Consider the following 23,496-nt stretch of genomic DNA (forward strand, 5'->3'; position numbering starts at 1 on the left):
GGATTTACATTGTCCACTGAGTCTGGGCTGAAAGAGAACTTGGACCATTTTTTCCTTTAACAATTGATTTATATCCCATGGGCTTTCCCCTATACTGCTATTCATAATAAGGAATGTATAATATTAATTTCAATAACTGATTATTGTAGTGGCCTATTACATTAGTTATATATATATATATATATATATATATGACTCAAAATTCCATCTTAAATTACAATTTTATGTAAGGTGTTCAAATTGATGTTCCAGTGTATCACGGCACTGCCCACATTCTTGAAGGAAAGCTATAAATTTAACATAAAGTTTCTAATTTTGCAACATTTCTCTACTATTGTAATCTTCAGTCTTGTTAAGGGTGGATACATTTTTTTTGTTTAAAAGGAGAAAATAAAAATTATTCCAAAATTATAAGATGTTAATGTTCAATAGATAGATAGATAGATAGATAGAGGGATATAGATGCATGCATACATACTTTACGTTCATATTTTAACACTTTATATTTACCCTTTTGTTATTTCAGTGAGTTAGGTCTTAGCAATTTCTTTTGTCCTTTATAGGTCATCACCAGCACTTTGTATTGTCCGTGTAAATCAGGAATGGGTAAACTTTGGTCTTCCAGGTGTTTTGGACTTCAACTCTCACAATTCCGAACAGCCGGTAGTTTGTCCATGCCTGCTGTAATTGGACTGGCAGCCAGTAGAGCTGTATGCTTCTTTAGGCCGACCCTGTTAACAATCTGGCTGCAGATTTTTGGGCCAACTGAAGCTTCTGAGCACTTTCAAGGATTGCCCAATGCAGAGTGCACTGCAGGAATCCAAATGGGATTTAACCATAGCAGGTGTTACTATGGCTAGATCTGATTTCACCAGGAATATACATGAATGACACATTAGCTTTAACTGAGTAATTGTTATTTTTCATTCGTTCAGTCGTTTCCGACTCTTCGTGACCTAATGGACCAGCCCACACTAGAGCTCCCTGTCAGCCATCACCACCCCCAGCTCCTTCAAGGTCAATCCAGTCACTTCAAGGATGCCATCCATCCATCTTGCCCTTGGTTGGCCCCTCATCCTTTTTCCTTCCAGTTTCCCCAGCATCAATGTCTTCTCTAAGCTTTCTTTTCTTCTCATGATGTGGCCAAAGTACTTCATCTTTGCCTCTACTACCCTTTCCTCCAATGAGCAGTTAGACTTTATTTCTTGAAGTATGGACTGGTTGAATCTTCTGGCAGTCCAAGGCACTCTCAGAACTTTCCTCCAACACCACAGTTCAAAAGCATCTATCTTACTTCGCTCAGCCTTCCCTATTGTCCAGTTCTCCCATCCGTAGGTTACTACGGGGAATACCATTGCTTTGACTATGCGGATCTTCGTTGCCAGTGTGATGTCTCTACTCTTCACTATTTTATCGGGATTGAGCATTTCTCTCCTCCCAAGAAGTAAGGCGTCTCATGATTTCCTGGCTGCAGTCTGCGTCTGCAGTAATCTTTGCACCTAGGAATAAAAAGTCTGTCACTGCCTCCACGTTTTCCCCCTCTATTTCCCAGTTGTCAATCATTTTTGTTGCCATAATCTTGGTTTTTTTATGTTTAGCTGCAACCCAGCTTTTGTGCTTTCTTTTTTCACCTTGATTAGAAGGCTCTTCAGCTCCTCCTTGCTTTCAGCCATCAAAGTGGTGTCATCTGCATATCTAAGGTTGTTAATGCTTCTTCCAGCAATTTTTACCCCAGCCTTGCATTAACTGTGCAAATGCACTCCTTTTCCCCATATGTGTAAATACACCCCTATTCCTCATTTATAATATCACAATTCTGGGGGAGTGTAACCCCATCAGGAAGAATGTAACTGACTCCCTATTACCAAATCTGTCTTTTGACTGAAAAGTAGTGCTTATGCCTTGTCTGGATTAAATTTCAAATTGTTTGACTTCATCCAGGCCATTACAGCTGCCAGGCACCAATTTCACAAAGGAATTGCTTTTTGAAAATTAGGTGGAAAGGAGTTTAATGAAGTTGGGTCACAACAGCAAACTGGCTACAATTGATCCCAAAACTCCAGACAATTGCTCCCAGAAGTTTCATGTAGATATTAAGTGGCACAGTAGACAAAACTAAATGCTGAGGGGCTCTACAAGCCATTGGCCAAGGAATTGCTCAGGAATCCCCAGCAGCACTCTCTGAAGAGTATCCATACAGGAAAGAATGGAGCCACTGTAGAATGGTGGCTAAAAAGCTCATCCAAGAGGCAAATATACCATGGTTGATGGTATTGAAAGCTGCTAAGAGGTCTGGCATAATCAATTGTGTCGCACACTCCCTATCCAGTTCCTGGCACAGGGCATCCACCAAGGCAATCACACTTCCTTTTTGTGGCGCAAAATCCTATTCCTATTCTTGCCATGTTACTTCCAACACTGGTACAAAATTTACCGCTAAAGAAATAACACATCTACTTCACTACCTGAGGTATATCTGTACATTTATCACATTTAGTTGGTTCACAGCTACATTGTTGGGTGATTTTCACTATAACTCATTATTTAAAATGTACTACTTTCAAAATTTTATGTTTTGCTCATTTGAAACCTATGATTATTTTGTTGAAAAAAAATAGACAACAGTTCTTACCTCTTTCCTCAGTGGATCTATAAAGGTTTTGATAGAAGGGAATTTATTAGTCAGTTCCAGGTATACATCAACCATTTCCTCAGCAGACTTGTGTACTCCAAATAGTATTTCATATTTCCCCTTACTCTAAAATTTAAAATATAAGTAAGTTACATCAAAGATGAAGTTACCAAATAATCTTTTTAACAAGGGCAGGATTCAAGCATCACAATTAAGACACCCTGAGAGACCATAAAAGTAATTCATTGCCTTGCTTGGGAATAAAGGATCCCCTTCCATTATGATTCTTTCCCCTTACAGAAGGTTCTCAACCTGCGGGTCCCCAGATGTTTTGGCCTTCAACTCCCAGAAATCCTAACAGCTGGTAAACTGGTTGGGATTTCTGGGAATCGTAGATCAAAACACCTGTGGACCCGCAGGTTAAGAACCACTGCCTTACATTAACATCCCCTCAACATGTCATACAACCATGGGTGTTAGATGGCCAACCACTGATGAAGATAAAGAATTTTCAAAATTAGGATAATTAAAATGAAGCTTACATAGTCCATTAGCTCATGTGCCGCACAGTTTAGGCCCAAATGCACATCAGTTCCTAATTCCATGGAAAGATTTGCACAAGCTGTTTGGATTAAGGTCAGGGGATGTTCTAGGCTTTCACTCCCAATTACAAGACAGCCTAAGTGAGACATTTTTCTAAGAACGGGAGGCTGCAACAAAATAACAATGTTGATATTAATTTATATATAACCACATACAAATAAGTGTTTCAATGAATTTGGCACAACAATACATCTTCTCCATGTGTGTCACACTGTCATCGCTATCTCAAAGTTTGTGCAGGTACTATACAACTTTCAGGTTGATTGCTCTTCCCCTGTATATACTTTTTTGTAGGACAGTTTACGGTAAGGCCATTTCCCCTTATTTTTGAACTGTATGTAGTCACAGAACATCCTTTGAGCAAATTACTTCTGACTATCAAACATAGGGCAGGAAGCTGAAAGAATCTGAGATAGTATTCTCATCCGTGAATATAGCAGTGGTTCTCCACCTGTGTGTCCCCAGGTGTTTTGGTCTACAACTCCCAGAAATCTCAGTCAGTTTACCAGATGTTAGGATTTCTGGGAGTTGAAGGCCAAAACATCTGGGGACCCACAGGTTGAGAACCATTGGAATACAGGGACACAAAGATACTAAAAGTGATTGGCTAGTTAAGTAGATGGCATAGACAGGAGAGTTTTGGCTTCTACGGCTGTGGTGTTTGTTTCCTTCTTAGACAAAGCACTACTGCTATAAATGGGCTGCACTTCACAAAGACTGGGAAGAATGTATTTGTAGTAGCATGGCAAGTCTCAGGAGTGCTTTAAGCTAAATCTCTGAGTGGGTTGGAGATCACAGCTCAAACATCAAAGGCAAGTTCTACATATAACTGTGTGAATTTTAGTGGAGAAGCTGAAGGAAAAATGGGACCCAAGGTAAATTAAAACATGAAAACAAAGTTTTAAATGTCTATATAACAATGCATACAGTTTACAAAACAGACAAGATGAGTTGGGAATCCTACTGCAGGTAAGTTAATATGACTTGATAGGCATAACAGAGACCTGATGAGATGTTTCCCGTGCTTGGAATATTTAATTGAAGAATATAGTCAATACACAAATATGAGATATGACAGAAAAGGTGAGGGAGGAGTAGCATTATATATCAAACAAACTCAATTGCACAGAAATCCATGAAATAGATCAGAGTGGGCAACCTTTGGGGAAAAAGAAATAAAGAAATGCAACATTATGGCAAGGAATTTCTTTATGGCACCAAGCAAATAGGTGGTTGATTATGCTTTGCGGAAATAAATCGCAGAAACCTTAAAAATTCGAGAATTAGTAGTTATAGAAAATTTCAATTATATTGGTATCTGCTGAGAGACTAAATTTGTTAAGTATAGCCTCTCCAACAAATTCCTGAAGTACCTTGCAGATAATGTATTATTTCAGAAGGAAATAAAAAGGAATTCGCAATCCTGGATTTGATCCTAACCATTTGGGTTTGTTGTTCATTAAAATCCAAGTAGTAGATTCTTTAGGAGGAGGTGGCCATGTCATGTTAAAATTTGCAGTTGCGGGATAGGACAAAGAATATAGTTAAACAGACCTTATATTTCAGAAAACTTGATCTGAGGGAATTACTCAGCGCACATCCAGACAGCTCCTTTAACATGGGAGTTCTCACAATTGAAAGGGACCTGTCCAGATGATGTCCTGGGCAAACTCAAATTAATTTGCCACAAACCAGGAAATCCTTGGTTTGTGACGAATTACTTTGCTAATGGGTTTATTCTGCACCTTCTTGGGAGGTGCAGGATAAATCCAATAGTTCTGGTGTCTAGGCTACCCCTCAAAAGTTCTGGACTTTTGAGGGGGCAGTCCAGACAGTAGTCTCACGGTTTTCTGGGCTAAACTGAGAGACCAACAAACCCCCTCCCCAAAAGCCTCCAAACCCTCTTTTAAAAGTAAAAGAACCTGATCTCCATTAGAGTGTTGCCGGAGTTCTCCTGAACACACCGCGCATTCTGCTGGCATGCAATTTCTATGCACTAGGAGAGCTCTGGCAACACTCTAATGGAGGCTGGGTAAGTTCTTTTACTTTTAAAGGTGGTTGGGGGGGGGGGGGTTGGAGAGGGGGTTGAAGTGTCCTGGACACCCACCCCAGAAAGCATGTGCTTTCTGGAGTGTGTGTGGATAGGGACCCAGGAATATTCACTTTTTAAAAACGCGAATGTTCTTGGGATAAAGGGCTGTGTGGAAGCATCCTTAGTTGAATTATACATCTAGAAGAATAAAGGTGGGGATCCTTGAAGGAGCTGCAAAAAGCACAGACAGAAACCAGTTCCACAAATTTAAAAAAAATCTGAAAAAGCCTATGTATCTGCACCACAAACTCAAGGAAGAAGTAAAAGGACAATGAAGAATGTAAATAGAATGGAAGAAAGGATAAATTAGCAAGAAAGAGTATAGATGTGTAGTCCAAACCTGAAGGGACAGTATAAAGAAATCTAAAACTCAGAATCAGCTGAGAGTGGCTGGAGCAACCAAAAGGGGCAAGGAGGGGTTCAGATATATACGAGGCAAGAGAATGACTCATACAATAGTGGAAGGTGGTCAAGAAAAATGGTAAAATGCTAACAGGTCACAATGAAAAGAGAAGATTGTCAAATATCTATTTTGCTTCAGTTTTCATTGCAAAAGAGAACTGTGTGTTCCCACGCAGCAGACACACTGGTAAGGGATGTGGATTGCAGGATGGATAAGGTGTTTGTCAGGAATCACCTGGCTAACATAAATGGGTTTAGATCTGTAAGGCCAGGTAAATTGTAATCCAAAGTACCAAAGAATCTCTGTCTGCACCACTTGTCATCATTTCTGAAAGATCTTTAAGAGTAGATGAGGCGCCAAGACACTTGAGAAGGGCAACCATTGTTCCTTCCTTCAAAAGAGGCATAAATGACGTTCAGTGAAAGTATCAGACTAGTCAGCCTGACCTTGATGTCGGAAAAATATTAGAATAAATTATATAGGAGTTTGTCTACAAGTACCTTGATGATCTAACAGAGCAAACATGTGTATGTCAAGAACAAATGCTGCTGAACTAATCTGACATCTTTTTTCAAATGGGTAACTAATTTAATACATAGTGGGAATGCTGATGATGTCATTTAGCTGGATCTCAGCAAAATAGTTAATCAAGTAAAACTGATTGAATCTGGAAAAGATGGAAAAACTATCAGATGAATCTATGTCGAAGACCATGTTCAAGGACTTATAATCAGTGGGTGTGCTTCAAACTGATAGAAGGACCCAAGTTGGAGTTCTATCCTAAGGCTATTATTTTCAAAATATTTATAAATGAATTAGATGATGGGAGGGAGGACATCTATATTAAGAAACCTAAGAAAGGTGGGTCATTGCATTGAAAGATATAAAATAATTCAAAATACCAAAGGATAAACTAGCAAATTTGGCAGAAATGTAATAAAATACAGTTCAATAGAAACAATGCAAAATTCCACATTAGGCCACTCATAAAAATGTACAGGTATATATGGCTCAGCACTACATTTCTTGATGCTTTGCAACAGCCCACTTTCAAAACCAAGATGGCATTATTTTTCTTCTTACCGGTGCTTTTTTTGCATCACGTGAAGACTTTTTACCCTCTCCCACGGAGCTAGGTGGCTGCACTGGCTTTTAAAAACAGTTTAAAAAGACATAAGTACTTAGACAAGAGTTAACAGAATAGCTTAACAATATTGAGGACATTATGCACAGTAACTTTAAAAAATACACAGGGAAAATGAATGTAAACAGCACTCAGAAAATCCAGTTTTGCAACAATAATGCATTGGGGTTTTTGCCAACTAACAAGAGATACTCAAGACTATGAATAATGACACTGAGTTTGAATGAACCATTTCTAGAAAATAAAATAAAGTATGTCGTTCAAATACAAGGAATGCAAATAACTTCTATAACAGAGCACCACATCATCAAAGCTACTGAAGTGGTTTTACTTCCCATGTGTCAATAGAATTTAACACATTTTGAATTGCTGGACAACTTCAGAGGTGATAGTATCCTTGAATAAAATAAACAAATTAGAATCTCTTTTTAATGCAAGTGGAGCAAGATTCAAGTCAACTAGAGAAAGATTATGTAAATTTACCCTGGTGTTATTAAACTAACAGTAGACACTTATTTGTTACATAAAGGTAGGAGAGAAAAACAGAGAACCAGTGCAGTATGGTAATTTGTGTGCTGAACTAGAATTCTGGCAAATGAGGGTTCAAATCCTTGCTTTTAATCATGAATTTTAAACTTACATTTTGTGTTTTGATCTTTGTTCTGTGTATTTTAACATGCATTTTAGATACACATGTTTTAATATGCATATGTAATAAAATGTTTAAGATGATTACACATTTTTAGTTATGTTGTAACTCAACTCGAACCATGAGGAGAGGCAGGAAAGAAATAACTATTATTATTATTATTATTATTATTATTAACCATGGAAACTGACTAGGGAACTATGGGCAAGTCACATTCTCTCAGCCTCAGAGGAAGGCAAGGGAAAACCTCCTCTGAATAAATCTTGCCAAGAAAACCCTGTGATGGTGCCATCATAGACCAGAAACAACCTGAAGACACATATTAACAACAACAAAGCAAATATGTGTCTACTATTAGTTTAATAAATCTGGAGCAAAGCTGCGCCAACCATTCTCAGTTTGAATCAGTATTACAAAATTTATTCATTTGATATAAGGACATTAATACCATCCGACGTGAAGATATCCAACCATTCAAACAACACACCACTGTCTTGATTTCTTCACCATCATTTATGATCTCAACCATTCTTTCTTTATTTCTTTTTAGCAATTAAAATAAAACAAGCTCTTTTGAGGTCATTTGCCTCATGATTTTTCAGAATTGTTTAAAAGGGCACTGAATAAAAATGGCAGTATAGTGCTCTAACTCCCTCAAAAATTCACTACAAATACTTTGCCGTACTACCATAAAGAGTCAAATTATTGCATTGTTAAATGTGAATTCAATCCAACCACCTATTCCCCCAGCTTGAGTGCCCTCCCAGTAATGTGTTTGCTGTATTTTGGTGTGTTAGCATTATAGAAATTGGATGATACTTTGCCCTGTTTCACTCTCTTCTTTTGCTTATCCTTGTGAGAAGGGATACCCTTCTTAAGGCAGCGTTGGATCAGGCCCCAAAATAATTCCGTTTTGACAGTCAGCTTTGTTTCCAGAATAGAAAGGCATTCAAATCAGCTAGTTCAGTTATTATTAATGGGTTGAACTGAATAGGTTAAACTAAACAGGAGGGATCGGCAATAAAAAAGGTACAGTTTGGAGTAACCCTGTTCAGCCATCCATGCCTTTGCATTACATCAATTTCTGAGTTTTGTGCTTGTTTCCTTTCCACAGTAACCAGCTAGCATTCTGCATAGAATCAAAGAGCTGGAAGAGACCTCGTGGGCCATCCAGTCCAACCCCCTGCCAAGAAGCAGGAAACATTTTCTGAACACATTCCACCTTAAAGGGATTGAGGGTACATCTACACTGTAGAACTGATGAAGTTTGATACCACTGTAACTCAATGCTATAGAATCATGGGAGTTGTAGTTTTACAAGACATTTAGCCTTCCTTGCCAAGAGTGCTGGTGTCTCACCAAACTACACATCCTTGGATTTCATAGAACACAGTTGTGGCAGTTAAAATGGTGTCAAACTGCATTAATTTTACAGCATAGATGCACACTGGGGGTTTTTTTCCAGGTAGAAACATTCTTCCTGAAGATTTTTTCCTGCAGACTTCAGTTCCCACTAAGCCTGTTGGTACTAATTTATTTACTTACCTACATAAGCAATGGAATCCACCCCTGAATATTAAAATTTGTTTAACTTATCAGTATTATCACTTTACTTACAGGTTCCGTCAGCTTCATCAGTTGTTTCTGAATATCCAGACACCTTTTTATAGCCTGGAAAATTAGATAACAGTCCTCAAAACCATGCATTCTTTTCTGTTAGAAGGAGTGTAATGTTCAAAAAATTGTATCTTTAAAATAAAGTAACTACTATACTGATTAACCTGTAAATATTTACTGTAAATATCCTGATAGATGTACTGTTACTGGCATCCAGACTGAAAGTGAAGTTGTGGACTACATGCAACATAACACTAGTTGTAACCAGTATTTGAAGTATTGTTTTACACTACACAAGTAAGATTTATGCTGTGTGCATACAATTTGTTATTTTTTTTCAAACTATAATCTGTCCCCCAACAGTCTGAGGGACTGTAAACTGGCCCTCTGCTTAAAAAGTTTGAGGACGCCTGCCTTAGGCTCTATACTTCCATATAATCCAGATTATCAAAACAGATAATCCACATTCTCTGCTTTGAATTGGATTATATGAATCCACTCTGCAATATAATCCAGTTAAAAGCAAATTATTTGAATTTTATATGGCAGTGTAGAAGGGGGCTTAGAGTCAACATAAACTGGAAATGACTTGAAGGGATATAGCAGTAACAAGACAGTATGCAGAACATTAGAACCATGGAGAGAAGCAAGAATAAAATCAACAAACAAGAATGAATTACTAAAGCAGTGGTTCTCAACCTTCCTAATGCCATGACCCCTTAATACAGTTCCTTATGTTATGGTGACCCCCAACCATAACATTATTTTCATTGCTACTTCACAACTATAATTTTGCTCCTGTTATGAATTTTCTTGTAAATATCCAATATGCAGGATGTATTTTCATTCATTTAGCACGAATACTCGATACGCCCAAATTTGAATACTGGTGGGGTTGAGGGGAGGATTGATTTTGTCATTTGTGAGTTGTAGTTGCTGGGATTTATAGTTCACCTACAATATCAAAGAGCATTCTGAACTCCAGCAATGATGAAATTGAACCAAACTTGGGTCACAGAGCTCCCATGACCAACAGAAAATACTAGAAGGGTTTGGTGAGCATTGATCTTGGGTTTTGGAGTTGTAGTTTACCTACATCCAGAGAGCACTGATGTATCTGGACCAAACTTGGCATGAATACTCAATATGCCTAAATGTGGACACTGGTGCGGTTTGGGGAGGATAGACCTTGACATTTGGGAGTTGTAGTGGCTGGGATTTATAGTTCACTTATAATCAAAGAGCATTCTGAACTCCACCAATGATAGAATTGGGCCAAACTTCCCACACGGAACCCCCATGACCAACAGAAAATACTGTGTTTTCTAATTGTCTTTGGCGACCCCTTTGACACCCCCTCGTAACCCCCCTCCCCCAGGGGCCCTGACTCCCAGGTTGAGAAACACTGTACTAAAGCATTAATTAGAAACCTATGGAGTTATGAAATATTTTTTATGGAGGAATGCATTAAAGCGTTTATTGCATACTTGGATGTATGTGATCATTTCTCTACTATCCTTGTGATCAAATCGATTGTATTTAAAGCTGCCATTCACTCTTCCTCCATTTAATAACCAACAGGAATAAGCAGACAGAACTGGATATATATAATTATGCCCTAAATAAACAATATTTACTTCTTGTAGGATGATCATAAGATTGGGAAAGTGCTTTTCAATATTGTGTATATTAAAGTCAAAGTGAAGAAAAAGGATGAAGTACTTGTTTAGCTGTTAGCCAGGCTGGGGGTATAAGCATCACTTCCTTCATCAAATTCAATTTTCCAGGTGATGACTTGCCACAGCTCAAAACTGTTATCATCGGTAATGGCACAGCCAGTTCTTTAGGTGCCTCCTAAAAAGGATAAAGGACATATTTATTGTTCACTGCAAACTGAAGCTTGATTATATACATCTAATTTTATTGGTCCTTTGTGTATTACTTTGAATTGAGTTGTGCGCCATCACAATCAGAAAGGAGATGTATTTAATATGCAAATGAATGGGTCCCATTTGAAACTGTGATTAGCAAATAAGCCGAAATGTCATTGCCCCATTAACGACTTAAATCTATAAATAATTTCCTAAGATCTACAGAGACACTCACTGGAACACCTCAGCAAGTTAGAGTCCAAAAGTGGCAGGCTCAAACCCAGAACCTCAATCCATGGCTGATACCAAATGAGAAACTCCCCCCTGGGCACACAGAAAACTGGGCAACTTGGAAGGCACTGAAGAGACTGCGCTCTGGCACCACGAGATGCAGAGCCAACCTCAAGAAATGGGGCTACAAGGTGGAATCCACGACATGCAAGTGTGGAGAAGAGCAAACCACTGACCACCTGCTGCAATGCAACCTGAGCCCTGCCACATGCACAATGGAGGACCTTCTTGCAGCAACACCAGAAGCACTCCAAGTGGCCAGCTACTGGTCAAAGGACATTTAATCAACTACCAAACTCACAAATTTTGTATTTTGTCTGTTTGTTTGCTTTGTTTTGTTAGAAATGTAATATAATTGACTGGCTGCCCTGACACAACAAATAAACAAATAAAATTAGTTCACACAAATATTCTCCATTCTTCTGCCACTGGCCTAGCCCCTCTGTCAAATGTTAAAACTCAATGCGGCTCCGTGTCCAAAAGTTTGCCCATGTCTGATATATATATACGCGCACACACACATTATAATATATAAGCATTTCTTGGGATTCCACGAGAAACTTTTCCTTCAAAAAGGGCTCCGCGGATAAAAAAGTTTGAGAATCCCTGGTCTAAGGATATACTAAGTATTTTAGCAGCAGGGGGTCATGGCACAGAACTAGGTCAAGCATTCTCAATATTTTTACTAGAATATAGTTCTCATTTGCTTCCCAGAGACATTTATTTATTTATTTATTTATTTATTTAAAAAAATTCTATACCGATCTTCTCACCTACAAGAGGGACTCAGATCCGGTTCACAACATGTGTTCATATACAAAAATATAAACCACACAATGCATCATCATTACACAATTAAAAACATATTACAATACAACATCGTCATCATCACAAACACATAGCCACGTCGTCAAAGCATTCCTGGTCATAATTCACAGTTATTCATTCTCCTTCTATATGGACCAAAGTTGACTCAGTTGTCAAAGGCCACATTCCATAGCCAAGTCTTTGTTAGCTTCCTGAACATCAGGAGGGAGGGGGCAGTTCTAATCTCCTGTGGGAGGGAGTTTCAAAGCAGGGGAGCCACCATCGAGAAGGCCCTGTCTCTCGTCCCCACCAACCGCGATTGTGACAGTGGTGGGATCGAGAGCAGCCCCCCCCCCCCGGAAGATCTTTAATTAATTAATTAATTAATTAATTAAAAGATGTCACAGTTCTTAGAATGCAAATCTGACAATCAGTCCGATTACTTCATTCCCATCTTGGATAGGTGTTTTGGGACAATGTGAGTAGAATGTCAAAATCTTGGCAAGTACCTGATTGGCTTTCAGCAAAGCAATATGCATGTACAAAGGTATCTCAGTAATGATTGCTGCAGCCTTTGCAAGAGCAAGTGATATACACCCAACAGCCATGCTTCCCTTAACTATTGGTTCAGGGGGTTCTGCTGGCAGGATTGGCTTCTCCACCAGAGAAGGCTTCTTCCCTGAGAAGGAGAAGAAATATTTGCATTATTTTCCTGCTTATATTATCAAGAACACAGAGAAAATTAGATGGTGGCAACTGAAGATTGTGGCCCCATTTACACTCATTATTTAATGCAGTTTGAAACTACATTAGAACTGTGGTGGCCAGACAATAAGCTCCCATAAAAGTGTCAAAAGGAAGTCCTTAATGTGCATCAGTGCTCTGTGATTTGTATCATCACCATCTAGATCTCAAACTGATTCCAGGATTTCCTATGTAATCATCTGCAAGTGAAACCTATTTCATCAATACAAGTTTGCAACTGCATTAAGTGGAAAGTGTAGATGGGGCCTGGGAAATCTATGGTCATTTCATAAGTTGTTGTTAACACCTAACCAGCAAAGCCAATGATGAAGGATTATGGGAATTGTCATCCAGAAAGTCTACAGAGCCATACTTTCCCCGTTTGTTTTATATCATAAGGTCCAAGGAAATTAACAAAGAAATATACAGGTTCCTTTCACTATAACAATTATCTTGTTATGTTCTGAGAATATTTCATCCAAATTCTGCTTCAAATACCTTATATTTAGCCACTTTCTTCAACCAGCTTTCTATCACAAATATTTTAGACTTTCAACAACTTTTGTCCCAAGATATTTCAACTTGTGTCCTGGACAGAACTATTCTCATTTCTCTCTTTTCTTCTTTCCTGATTTTTGACATCATGCCCTTTATCTTTCAGCAACCTCAGATCCAGACTTTTATGTGCACAAAACTCAAAATCCAAGGTACATTCTGAAAATTACCCAGTTTCCACTTAAGATACCTTAATAGCAGCTAGATTGTTGTAGTATAGAACGTAGCAACCATCAACTCCCACTGTGACATTTATGTTCTCAACTCTTTGTCATCCAATAGTTTGCTTTGATTCCCAAAATGGAGCTGGCATCTTTTGAAAATCCGACACTAGTTGAGGGTGCTGAGTGTCTTTGAAAATTCTAACCTTTAATCCAAGTACTAAATGTACTTTTGAACAGCAAAACATAAATGTTCCCAAGAGCAAGCATGGGACTCTATACAGAGATAGGAGCTAAACAGATCTTTAATTTGAAGCACAGTGTAGATTTGATTCTTCTTTACATTCAGAGTGCACAGTTAAGGAAAATTAAGAATGAGGTGTCGAGCAACGCATGAATATGCCACCCTCGAGCAACGCATGAATATGCCAGAGATACTTAGAAATCAGTTTAAGTTTCCAGAGAATGGTAAATAACACTCTTGGAAGCTGTACATTTTTTTGTGCTTCTGTTAATTCTATCAAAATACTAATCATTGAATATTTTCTGGAAGAAAAGTTTAAAATAATATTGTATATTCATTTAAATGGGCAATGCCCCCAAATATTGGTATCTGAAGTGGGACAGAAGCAGTGCATTTGACTTAATCCCACACTTTGCCTAGGAAGCCCAGTGGATGCCAACTGTAACAGCATACAGAACACCTCAAACCAGAGCTACCCATAGGGGAGAATCTGCCTTTATATCCATTGGAACAAAAATAATCAATTTCTCCAAATGCACAAATGGCATGATCTAAGTCTACTAGCTGACACAGATCTGGAGTTGGTTCAGCTAATTCACAACCAACTATGAGTTCCTGCTGTCAGTGAGGGAGAAATCTGAATAACTGAGATTTACTTAGCAGGGATAAAAATAGAGACAGCCTTAGGAGACTTGAATCAATAGGAATATAGATGAGGTGATAGATCTATCATTCCACTCTTCCCTAGTTCCATTTATGATTGCTTTCAAAACAACTGCAATGAAAACTATATCGTCCATTTGTCAGGATGGCAATACAATTGCCACAATGGTGATCACTTAAAAACTAAACGTGAATATGAAGCATTCAAGGGTAATTTATCTACAGCTGTACATAAAGGTACACCAATCATCATCTCCCAAAGCAGCTACTTTATTCTCAACTTAAAAACAAAAAACAGAATGCATTGTCGAAGGCTTTCATGCCCGGAATCACTGGGTTGTTGTAAGTTTTTCGGGCTGTATGGCCATGTTCCAGAAGAAAACAGAACGTTGGTTGACAACAAAAGAGATTTAAAGATGGACCTAAAGCAAACCTTTAAAATGTGGCATAACACTAAAAATTGAGGAGCCCTGGCACTCAATTGTTGTATCTAGAGGTCAACTGTTACCAATGGTGCTATGGATTTTGAAGAGGCACAAATACAAGGTGAATGGAAGAAATGTCCCAAGAGGATGTCATGTTAAACAAGCCCTTGTCACAACACTTTCCATCTGGAAATTGATGTCATTGCTGTGAAAGACCACGTGGATCCAGAATAAGTCTTCACAGTCATTTATGGATCCACCACAATGATTCTACCTCTGGAAGACAATCATACTCGGCCACGAGTGATCACCCATGATCATGAAAGGTAGATCACTTGTACATTTCTTTTTTTTCCCACCAAATAATGAAACCAATCATAGTAGGTATTCAAAAATGGCTAAGAACAGAAGCATTTGCCATACTTGCCTTATGGCCCTTCCACACAGCCCTTTATCCCAGAATATCAAGGCAGAAAATCCCACATAATCTGAGTGTGGACTCAGATAACCCAGTTCAAAGCAGATACTGTGGGATTTTCTGCCTTGATATTCTGGGATACAGGGCTGTGTGGAAGGGCTCTTAGTTTCAACAGAGGGCAATGAAAGACTGAATATACGGCATGTATAGGTCCATATGTTTTTTTATGTTGCTTTCATAAAAGCAAAGTCTAGGAATGAAGAGTGCCTGGCTGACAACTAGATCAGTTGGCAGGTCAGCACACAGTCAACTGTTACGGCCTGCAGACAACCTCACTAGCATCTTCCTCTCTGTGTGCCAAATGCAGCCAAACTAATGTAATGTAAACTAATGTAAACTTGTAGATGACACTCTTTCCTAATGTAATGCAAACAGCAGATGACACTCTTTCTATTGACTTTATTATTAGAAGAATCAACTAAATCAGCAAAACTGGTGCATTGATGTAGCTACCAGGGAGGGGGTAAATAAGAGCATTTACCCCTTAAATAACAATTCTATCCTTTAATGAAATGTTGCTTTGTTCCCTAAAATTTTAGTACTACAATAACTTAAAGTTTTAGGTAAATATCCCATTGCTGGGAATGCGAGAAAGGGCCTTCTTGGCGTCTGTCTCTTGGCTCTGGAATTCCCTGGCTAAAATATTTCTTTTCAGGGAAAATTTTAAATAAGAAAGTTTTTTAAGGCCAAGTCAGGGTGTTTGTATGTATTTTGAATTGCTGAATGGTTTAAACTGTTTATTTTTAATACTTCCCATGTGTAATCCTATTTTAATATTTGTATGTGTTAGGTTTTAATTCACATATTGTTATAGTTTTATTATTGACCACTTTGAGTCTCCTTTGGCAGAGAAAAAGTAGGGTATAAATATTTATACTAATACAGTACTATTAATAATAAATTCAATTTAGCCATCCAAAGAAAAGAAATAGGTGTAGCTACCAAGGAAACGCAAACACAGCAAATATAAGATCTAGGTGTGAACCATGGTCAGTTTCTCACTCTTTGCAATGCTAGCAATTTGGTAACTAAAGAAAAATTCAGTAAGGGTACAGAACTCTTATTGAGGAGCAATATCCTCATTCCTTTCTCCACATCTACACCCTTGACAAAGTGTAGGATGCATGTTCATGAAGACACAGAATGTAGCTTCTGACTATCTGATGTGTAGGTTGTGTACATTTGACATTGGTAAAGAAAGCAACAATGGAATCCAAGAAGGTTTAAGGCAGCACTTCCCAATCTCTTCTTAAGTCCCTTCTTCACTGCCCTATATCCCAAGATCTGATCCCAGATTATCTGCTTTGAATTGGATTATATGAGTTTATGCTATCAGATAATCTGGGATAAAAAGATAATCTGGGATCTGATCCTGGGATATAGGCAGTTTAGAAGGAGCCTTGGAAACTCACATGCCTAACCTCACATACCAACAAAGAAAATGCGGTTGGGATCATCACTTCACTACACTCATTTCCGTCATATAGCAATGCCATGGCTTTACTTGGCATCAAAAAGTGGGCATATAACTTTACTTGAATTCAGGCCTGTCATTACACATTGAGGACAGAGGTATGAGAGGATGTACATAACTTGAAAGGGGAAGCAGAATCTCCGAAAGAAAGCAAAAAAGTGTTCTTGGTGGCTATCCCCAACCTACTGAATTTTCGAAGAGAGGCTCAGTTGGCCCCCTCACTGCTCTCTTTTTACCAGTAGGCAGAGAGTTTTCTATTTAAACAGGTTTTCAGCTTCTACCCGGTTAGAGACAGTGGAACAGATTTACTGATTTTTAATATATAGGTTTTCATGTGCTTTTCCTTATTCTAAATGGAATATTACTTAATGCTTCATAATATTTTTGTATTCAGATGGTTTTAGTTATTTTTTAATGTAGTCACTTTTGGTCCAACACGAAATAAAAGCAAGATAAAAATTAAATAAATAAGTAAACAACATTACATGAAAAATCCTATGCTGTTATATAAACAGTAGTGTTCTTTAAGCAACCAGGCAAGCATGCCCATTACACAAACATAATTCTATACAAAGAGATTATATATATGCATTATACATATCCCTTTTAAGAACTGAAATTATCTTTATCAATGCAAACTCTTTAATAACCTTGTTTGGTGCCTTTCTTCTTTCCAGATTGTGGTGCAGCAGGTTGTGGATGAGAAACAGGAGGCACTGCCTCCTGGGCTTCCTTTTCTTTTTCAGCTTCCCTTCTTATTTTATCTTCTTCGGCTTTCTTGGAAAAATATTCTCTGGGATAGAAGAAACTGCTATCAGGCTTCACTGTTTCAGACATGATGAATTCCACAATGGGTGGGAAGCTTCATGGCACACAATAAATATTAAACTGTTTACTTTTGCACCTATGTTTACAAATCTTTTGTTTAGTGCATTGTCTTTTTTATGTAATGTGCTTTGTTGATTCCCATTAGGACCAGTAAGCATCTATAAAAAGCCTTGAATGAATAAAATAAAATAAACCTGCAGTGAGTTTTCTTCTATTACATCAAGTTTTTTTTCTCTATAACTTGTATTAATGAGACCATTCTAGGCTGGATAGAGGGAAGCACGAGTTGAGAGTAGTGGGGGATGACTTTGGCGACAAGCGAAAGGTTCATACTTACCTAGGTTATTATTATTATTTTATTATTAAACTTTATTTGTACCCCGCTAGCATCTCCCGAAGGACTCGATGTGGCTTACAAAGGCCAAGGCCTCAACACACAATACAACAATACAAAACCTAAGGCAAATTAAAAACAATTAAAGCAATATAAACAACAAGCAATAAACAATACACTAAGACACAATAAAACTGGGCTGGGCCAGAGTAATGGGTACAGGATTAAAAGTGCTGATGTGACAGGTGGTATATAAGGCTTATAGGGCAAGTGCAGTGTGCGGTGTGCAGCAATCTTAGTTCTAATAAAGTGCTTATGGGACTTGATATTGGAGATTTCCTATTCTGGGAAGGCACATCGGAACAGCCAGGTCTTCAAGTTCTTTCTGAAGACTGCTAATGTAGGGGCCTGTCTAAGATCTTTGGGGAGGGTGTTCCAGAGTCCAGAGTTACACATGAGACAATGTGGTGAGAGGTTGTGTGCCACTCTATACAGTGAATCGTATTCTGAAGTGTAGTCTGAATTCTTGGCTGTACACAAGTTAGAATTTCATATTTATTTACATGCATACTTATTTCCTTTCCTTCAGATGTCTGCCACTGCTATTTCTCATTGTAAATGCCGAAATAACCATGATTTGTTTTGTTATATATGTGGCAATTTCACCATTCCCTGTCAAAGGACCAACATCAGTGCATTTGTCAGAAAAGCCTATTAGCATATTTTAAAGTAAAACTTGGTGATCAAGAGAAGTCTTGGGCCCCTCACAAGGTTTGAAAGCAATGAGTCAAGGGTTTACGGATGTGGACGAAGGGAACACGTGATAAATTGCCATTTGGTATACCTATGGTTTGGCGAGAGCCCAGAGATCATTCAAGTGTTACTTCTGGATAGTGAAAACTTCAGGATATAATAAGAAAAAAAAAGTAAAATAGAGAATCCTAACGCCCGGAACGCCCAGTACTTCATTCAGCTGAAATCCCAGTGCCAGTTTTCACTGAAAAACAGGAGTATGGTGAAGAACTAAGTGACAGCAACAATTACGATTTTGTAATTGAAGATGACTCAGTTCATTAGGGATTTGATCAGCATGAGTTGAATGATTTGGCACAAGATTTGGGAATAGCCAAACAGGCTTCAGAAATCCTATCATCAAGACTGCATGAGAAAAATTTGCTTGAAAGAGGAGCGAAGCTATTCTACTTTTGATTAAGAAAAAGTGCATTTCTGCAGTACTTTCAAAGTGACAGTGGCTTTGTGTATTGCCATAACAGACATGGTTCAATAAAATAACTGTAAATAAAAAGTATGTTCAGGTTTTTTTTCTTTATTTTCCTTTGTATGTATATTTTGTATGATTTTTGGGACAACGGGAGGGTATCCTGTACCTTAAAAAGTTGATGTGATAGGAAAAAAAACTAGAGTGCCAAAAATTAGTCAAATGTACTAAACGTACCAATTTTGTATGAAACTGTGATCGTTATTTCCTGTGCTGGTCTATAACCAAAATAAATGATTTGATTTGATTAGTCAAAAACAAGTATCAGATCTAACTCAATGAAAATTGTGTTTCCCAGTGAAGAGAAGCCTATATGCCAGTATCACAACATCTTTCGCTATCTAGTAAAAACAAACTAGTTATTTTAAGGAGAGATTTGTGCAAACAATGAACTGGGTTTCCCCCCATTTTTATAGTTTCATAATCTTTTTTTTTTTTTTTTTTTTTTTTTTGTAGTTAACATTGTCAAAGAAAACCTGGATAAATTCCTGCTTTGGTCACAGTTACCTCCTCTTTTGGTCCAAATAACCTTAACTGCCAAAAGGGCACATTTTTCAAGGCATGGAATAGGTTTCCTCAGCTGGCAGCATGAGAAGTGCTGCTTGGTAAAGAAGAATGTGATGCATGGATGTCATTTAGGCTATCCATGTATGGCTACAAACACTTAAGATAATTTTATTGGAGGACAAGCGGTGGGATAATACAAAACTGAATGATTCAACAAGAACATTTTCTTAAACACTTATTTTAATATTCCAAATTCTGTATTAGAAAAAAAACAGCTTGTGGTAAGTGGAACAAGCATGTATTTTAGCTAGTCAGAGAGAATAGGAAGGGAAATCCAATGTTGTATGCATTTTCTCAAAACACCAACAGGATTTGAAAAATAGCCGTAAATGTATGCTAACCTATGAATAGGTTCACATATTTCCCTCCATGAGAAATTTCTGGATTTGATATACTTTATTCAACATTAATGTGCCTCAATCTTGCCACACCAAAGAAACAATATTAACAAGATATTTCAGAAATTCTACACATTAGAGATCTCAGTCTGTGCTGTCGCACGCTGGGCCTGTGCATAAGACTGTAGACGGGACATAAATTCTGTGTGCCCAACGGGACACCGGGGCTACCTCAGATTAAAGGCCCTTGGATTTCCTTAAAACAGAGTCTTTAGATTGCTTAAAGGTTCAACAAAGTTCTTTATTTGGATTTCCTTAAAACTGAGTCTTTAGATTGCTTAAAGGTTCAACAAAGAAAACAAACAGGTACTTTAAAGGCTTTCTTAACAGTCTACTGGCTCTCTCTCAATCTTGTCCACAGGGAACAGGCACTATCTTCTTAACTGTAACTAATGGGGAAATCCTTAACTTCTAATCTGGGCAGTCTGTCTTTGCCTCTGTCGGTGTGGAGCCCCTGCACCCGGTACCAACTGCTTCTGGCTTCCGCGAGTGACCCTTACCAAGCAGATCTTTGTAGACTTCCAGGGGAAAAGAATTCAGGCTTCCGTGATGGCTGACTGAAGTCCTTCAGCAAAGGAGCTGAAGGGCTGTACAACCCCAGCCAAGCAGTGGGCTGTATATCTTCCCGGCCAAGCCGTAGAAGACGAAGCTTTCTACAGGAGCTCTTGGTATTATGTCCTGCACGAAAGGCTTCTCTGTGTGGACTGAACTCAAATTGGCTCCTATTCCCTCCAAAAACCCAAAAAGGGGCAGGACCAGGGAACCTAACTATAATTGACAGGTGGCTTGCCCTATGATTGCAGCCAAAAGAAGCCACCTATCTGCAGAGTCCCTGAAACTTAGGACTGCAACAAACATTCAATGCAAAGCAAACAAAATTGGAGCTCCTGGTACAGTTGTACCTGCACACTGTCCACAAGTTTAAGATCAGCAATGAGCATCAACACATGCAACATAGCAATCATATCACAAGCTAATTCAGTTCCAACTTAACATAAGCAACTCTGTATGTTCGGCATTTTGGAACCTGGAGTTATTTGTCTGATTGATTGGTGATTTGATTTATATTCTATTGGAATTCCAAGCAGCTCGAATTGGATTCCAAGCAGCAGGATTTTTTATATGCAGAGTAGAAACTGAGAGTAGTCTAGGTCGTACTTATATCATTTACATCAATAATTACAAATGTATAAGTTTCTTTTGTTTGTATTAAATGTAAATTTTAAATTAAACAGCTATTTAATGATGTAACAATTCAAAACCAACTACACATGCTTCTGTCAACCAGTCCCCCTCCCACCTCCAGCTTGGTATGTACGTTTTTTATTTGTTTGGTCCTTTCCATCCTACTATAATCATACTGCACTTCCTCGTTACATTTATTATAACAAGATTTGCTGTGCTGTAGACAAATGAACTTGTTGAATTTCTCTGCAGATTTTAAGGTACTACATTTCAAATCTTTAAAGATATTGTATGCTGTTGAAAAAAATCACATAATTGTTCAAATTAAAACAATGGAATTTGAAATATTTAAAAAGCAACACTGAATAATAAACATAACAGCTATGGACTCCTACCCTAGCAGCTTATCGATGTTATCCTGGTCAGTGGGTTGAAGGCCTCTAAACATTTCATTGAATGATTCATTTATCCATTCAATTGCTGTATTTACAGATTCGCGTCTTTCCCTTTCATCAGCATCAAAAGCTTCGTTTGAGGTATTTTCAAGCATTTCAGCATGAGAAGAGATTGTGCTGGAGCAAACCCGCTGCAGAATATTAAAGATCTGCTTACTATTGAAATTTCTCACAACAAACACAACTTTGATTTATTTTTGTTGAAGCCTTATTTTTTATTGATATATGTTTGGGTTTTTCTTTCCACTAACAAATGCTATAAATGTCAAGTATTTCACCAAGGAATCCAAAGTCTCAGTTTTTGTTTTTATATCTTTGTTAATACAAAGTTTTGAACAATGCACATAGCCTAGATAATGTATTATTTATCCTTCATTTTTTTTTGAATAACACATTTCCCAGAAGATGAAAGAGAACTACAAATGGAGGAAAGAACCTTAATTCTTCCACTCAAATTCTCCAATGAAAAGTATGCATTTTGTTGTGATTTATACTCCAATGACAGTATACTGTTTTGAGGCACTCAACTTCTGTTAATAGAGTATAGTTTTTTATATCTCTTTAAGTCACTGGGATGCAATATTTAAGTAAAGACTGTGTTCAGACATTGTGTCTAGTAGCAGCATTGAACAGAATCGGTGTCCAGTAAAGACAGAAGTTGCATAACTTCCCACACATGAACCTTGAGGGCATTTATTGATGGTCATAGAAGTCAGTCAGGGGGAGTTCCTTACATTGGTGGCAGAGGTGGGGTTAAACAAGGCCCTCACTCTTGGCGGCAGCAGTTTTCACACAAGGTTGCAATTATAATCTAGGGAGAAACTTTCACTTGGTGGAAAAAAGTGGTGGAATAATAGAAAAGAGACTCGTAACATGCTTGTTCCGTCTCTCAGCAGCCTGATTTGCCTTACTTTACAGTTGCTTGAGGTTGCTCCCTCTTGCATTTTCTCCCAGGGCTGCTGCGGCTTTGCAAGAGCCCTGAAAGTTAATAGTATGAGAGTCTGCAAAGCCAGTTTGCAGGCCTCCTTTGCAGCTATTGGTTCAGAAAGGTATCTTTTTGGGTCTAGGGACCGCCTTTTCTCCCAGGGAAGAAATCTCCATTTTGGAATCTCCCCTGCCTTTTCAGTTTAGAGGAAAGACTTCAGACGTGCTGAGGGTTAGGCAGGTAGCTCTGGGAAAACCATTGCAAAAACTATACATTATATATTGAGTATTAAGCTATACATTATATATTTAGTATTAAGCTATACATCATATATTGAGTGTTAAGCTATACATTTTATATTGTGTATTGTATATTGAGCTATATTAAGTTAATATAGATAGTATATTGTGTATTGAGCTATATAGAGAAATTATAGATAGATTAATAGAAAAGCTATTGAGAAAGTGTTAAGTATTGAGTTTATTGAGAAAGAACTATTGAGTTAGATAGATGGTATTGAGCATTTGCCTCCAAAGCTAACTTTGAGCAATAGATAGGGGAAAAACCCGCTTTTTTTTTTACCATTGGAGCTCAGGGTTAGGGTAAGGGATTCCAGAATTTCTTTTATTTTTTGAAGGAAAGGAAAACTCATCTCTATGCTTTACCAATTGA

At 38.0% G+C, this 23,496-nt stretch overlaps 1 protein-coding gene across 2 annotated transcripts in view; it reads right to left on the reverse strand.

Annotated features, from left to right (window-relative positions):
- The window catches only part of ENO4 (enolase 4), a 37,450-nt gene that overhangs the window by 8,839 nt on the left and 5,115 nt on the right, over positions 1-23,496 (reverse strand). Inside the window, exons 3-10 of one of the 2 annotated variants that reach the window (XM_060768502.2) lie at positions 21,840-22,030; positions 17,504-17,646; positions 12,619-12,788; positions 10,863-10,994; positions 9,141-9,194; positions 6,814-6,879; positions 3,175-3,342; positions 2,633-2,758 (exon numbers count right to left, since the gene is read on the reverse strand). In XM_060768502.2, the coding sequence (XP_060624485.2) occupies positions 2,633-2,758; positions 3,175-3,342; positions 6,814-6,879; positions 9,141-9,194; positions 10,863-10,994; positions 12,619-12,788; positions 17,504-17,646; positions 21,840-22,030 (1,050 nt within the window). The remainder of the gene's footprint in view (positions 1-2,632; positions 2,759-3,174; positions 3,343-6,813; positions 6,880-9,140; positions 9,195-10,862; positions 10,995-12,618; positions 12,789-17,503; positions 17,647-21,839; positions 22,031-23,496) is intronic. The other variant, XM_067465809.1, reaches the window with a different exon arrangement.

Source organism: Anolis sagrei, chromosome 3 (genome assembly GCF_037176765.1).
Source record: "Anolis sagrei isolate rAnoSag1 chromosome 3, rAnoSag1.mat, whole genome shotgun sequence".
In the NCBI taxonomy this organism is placed as follows: domain Eukaryota; kingdom Metazoa; phylum Chordata; class Lepidosauria; order Squamata; family Dactyloidae; genus Anolis; species Anolis sagrei.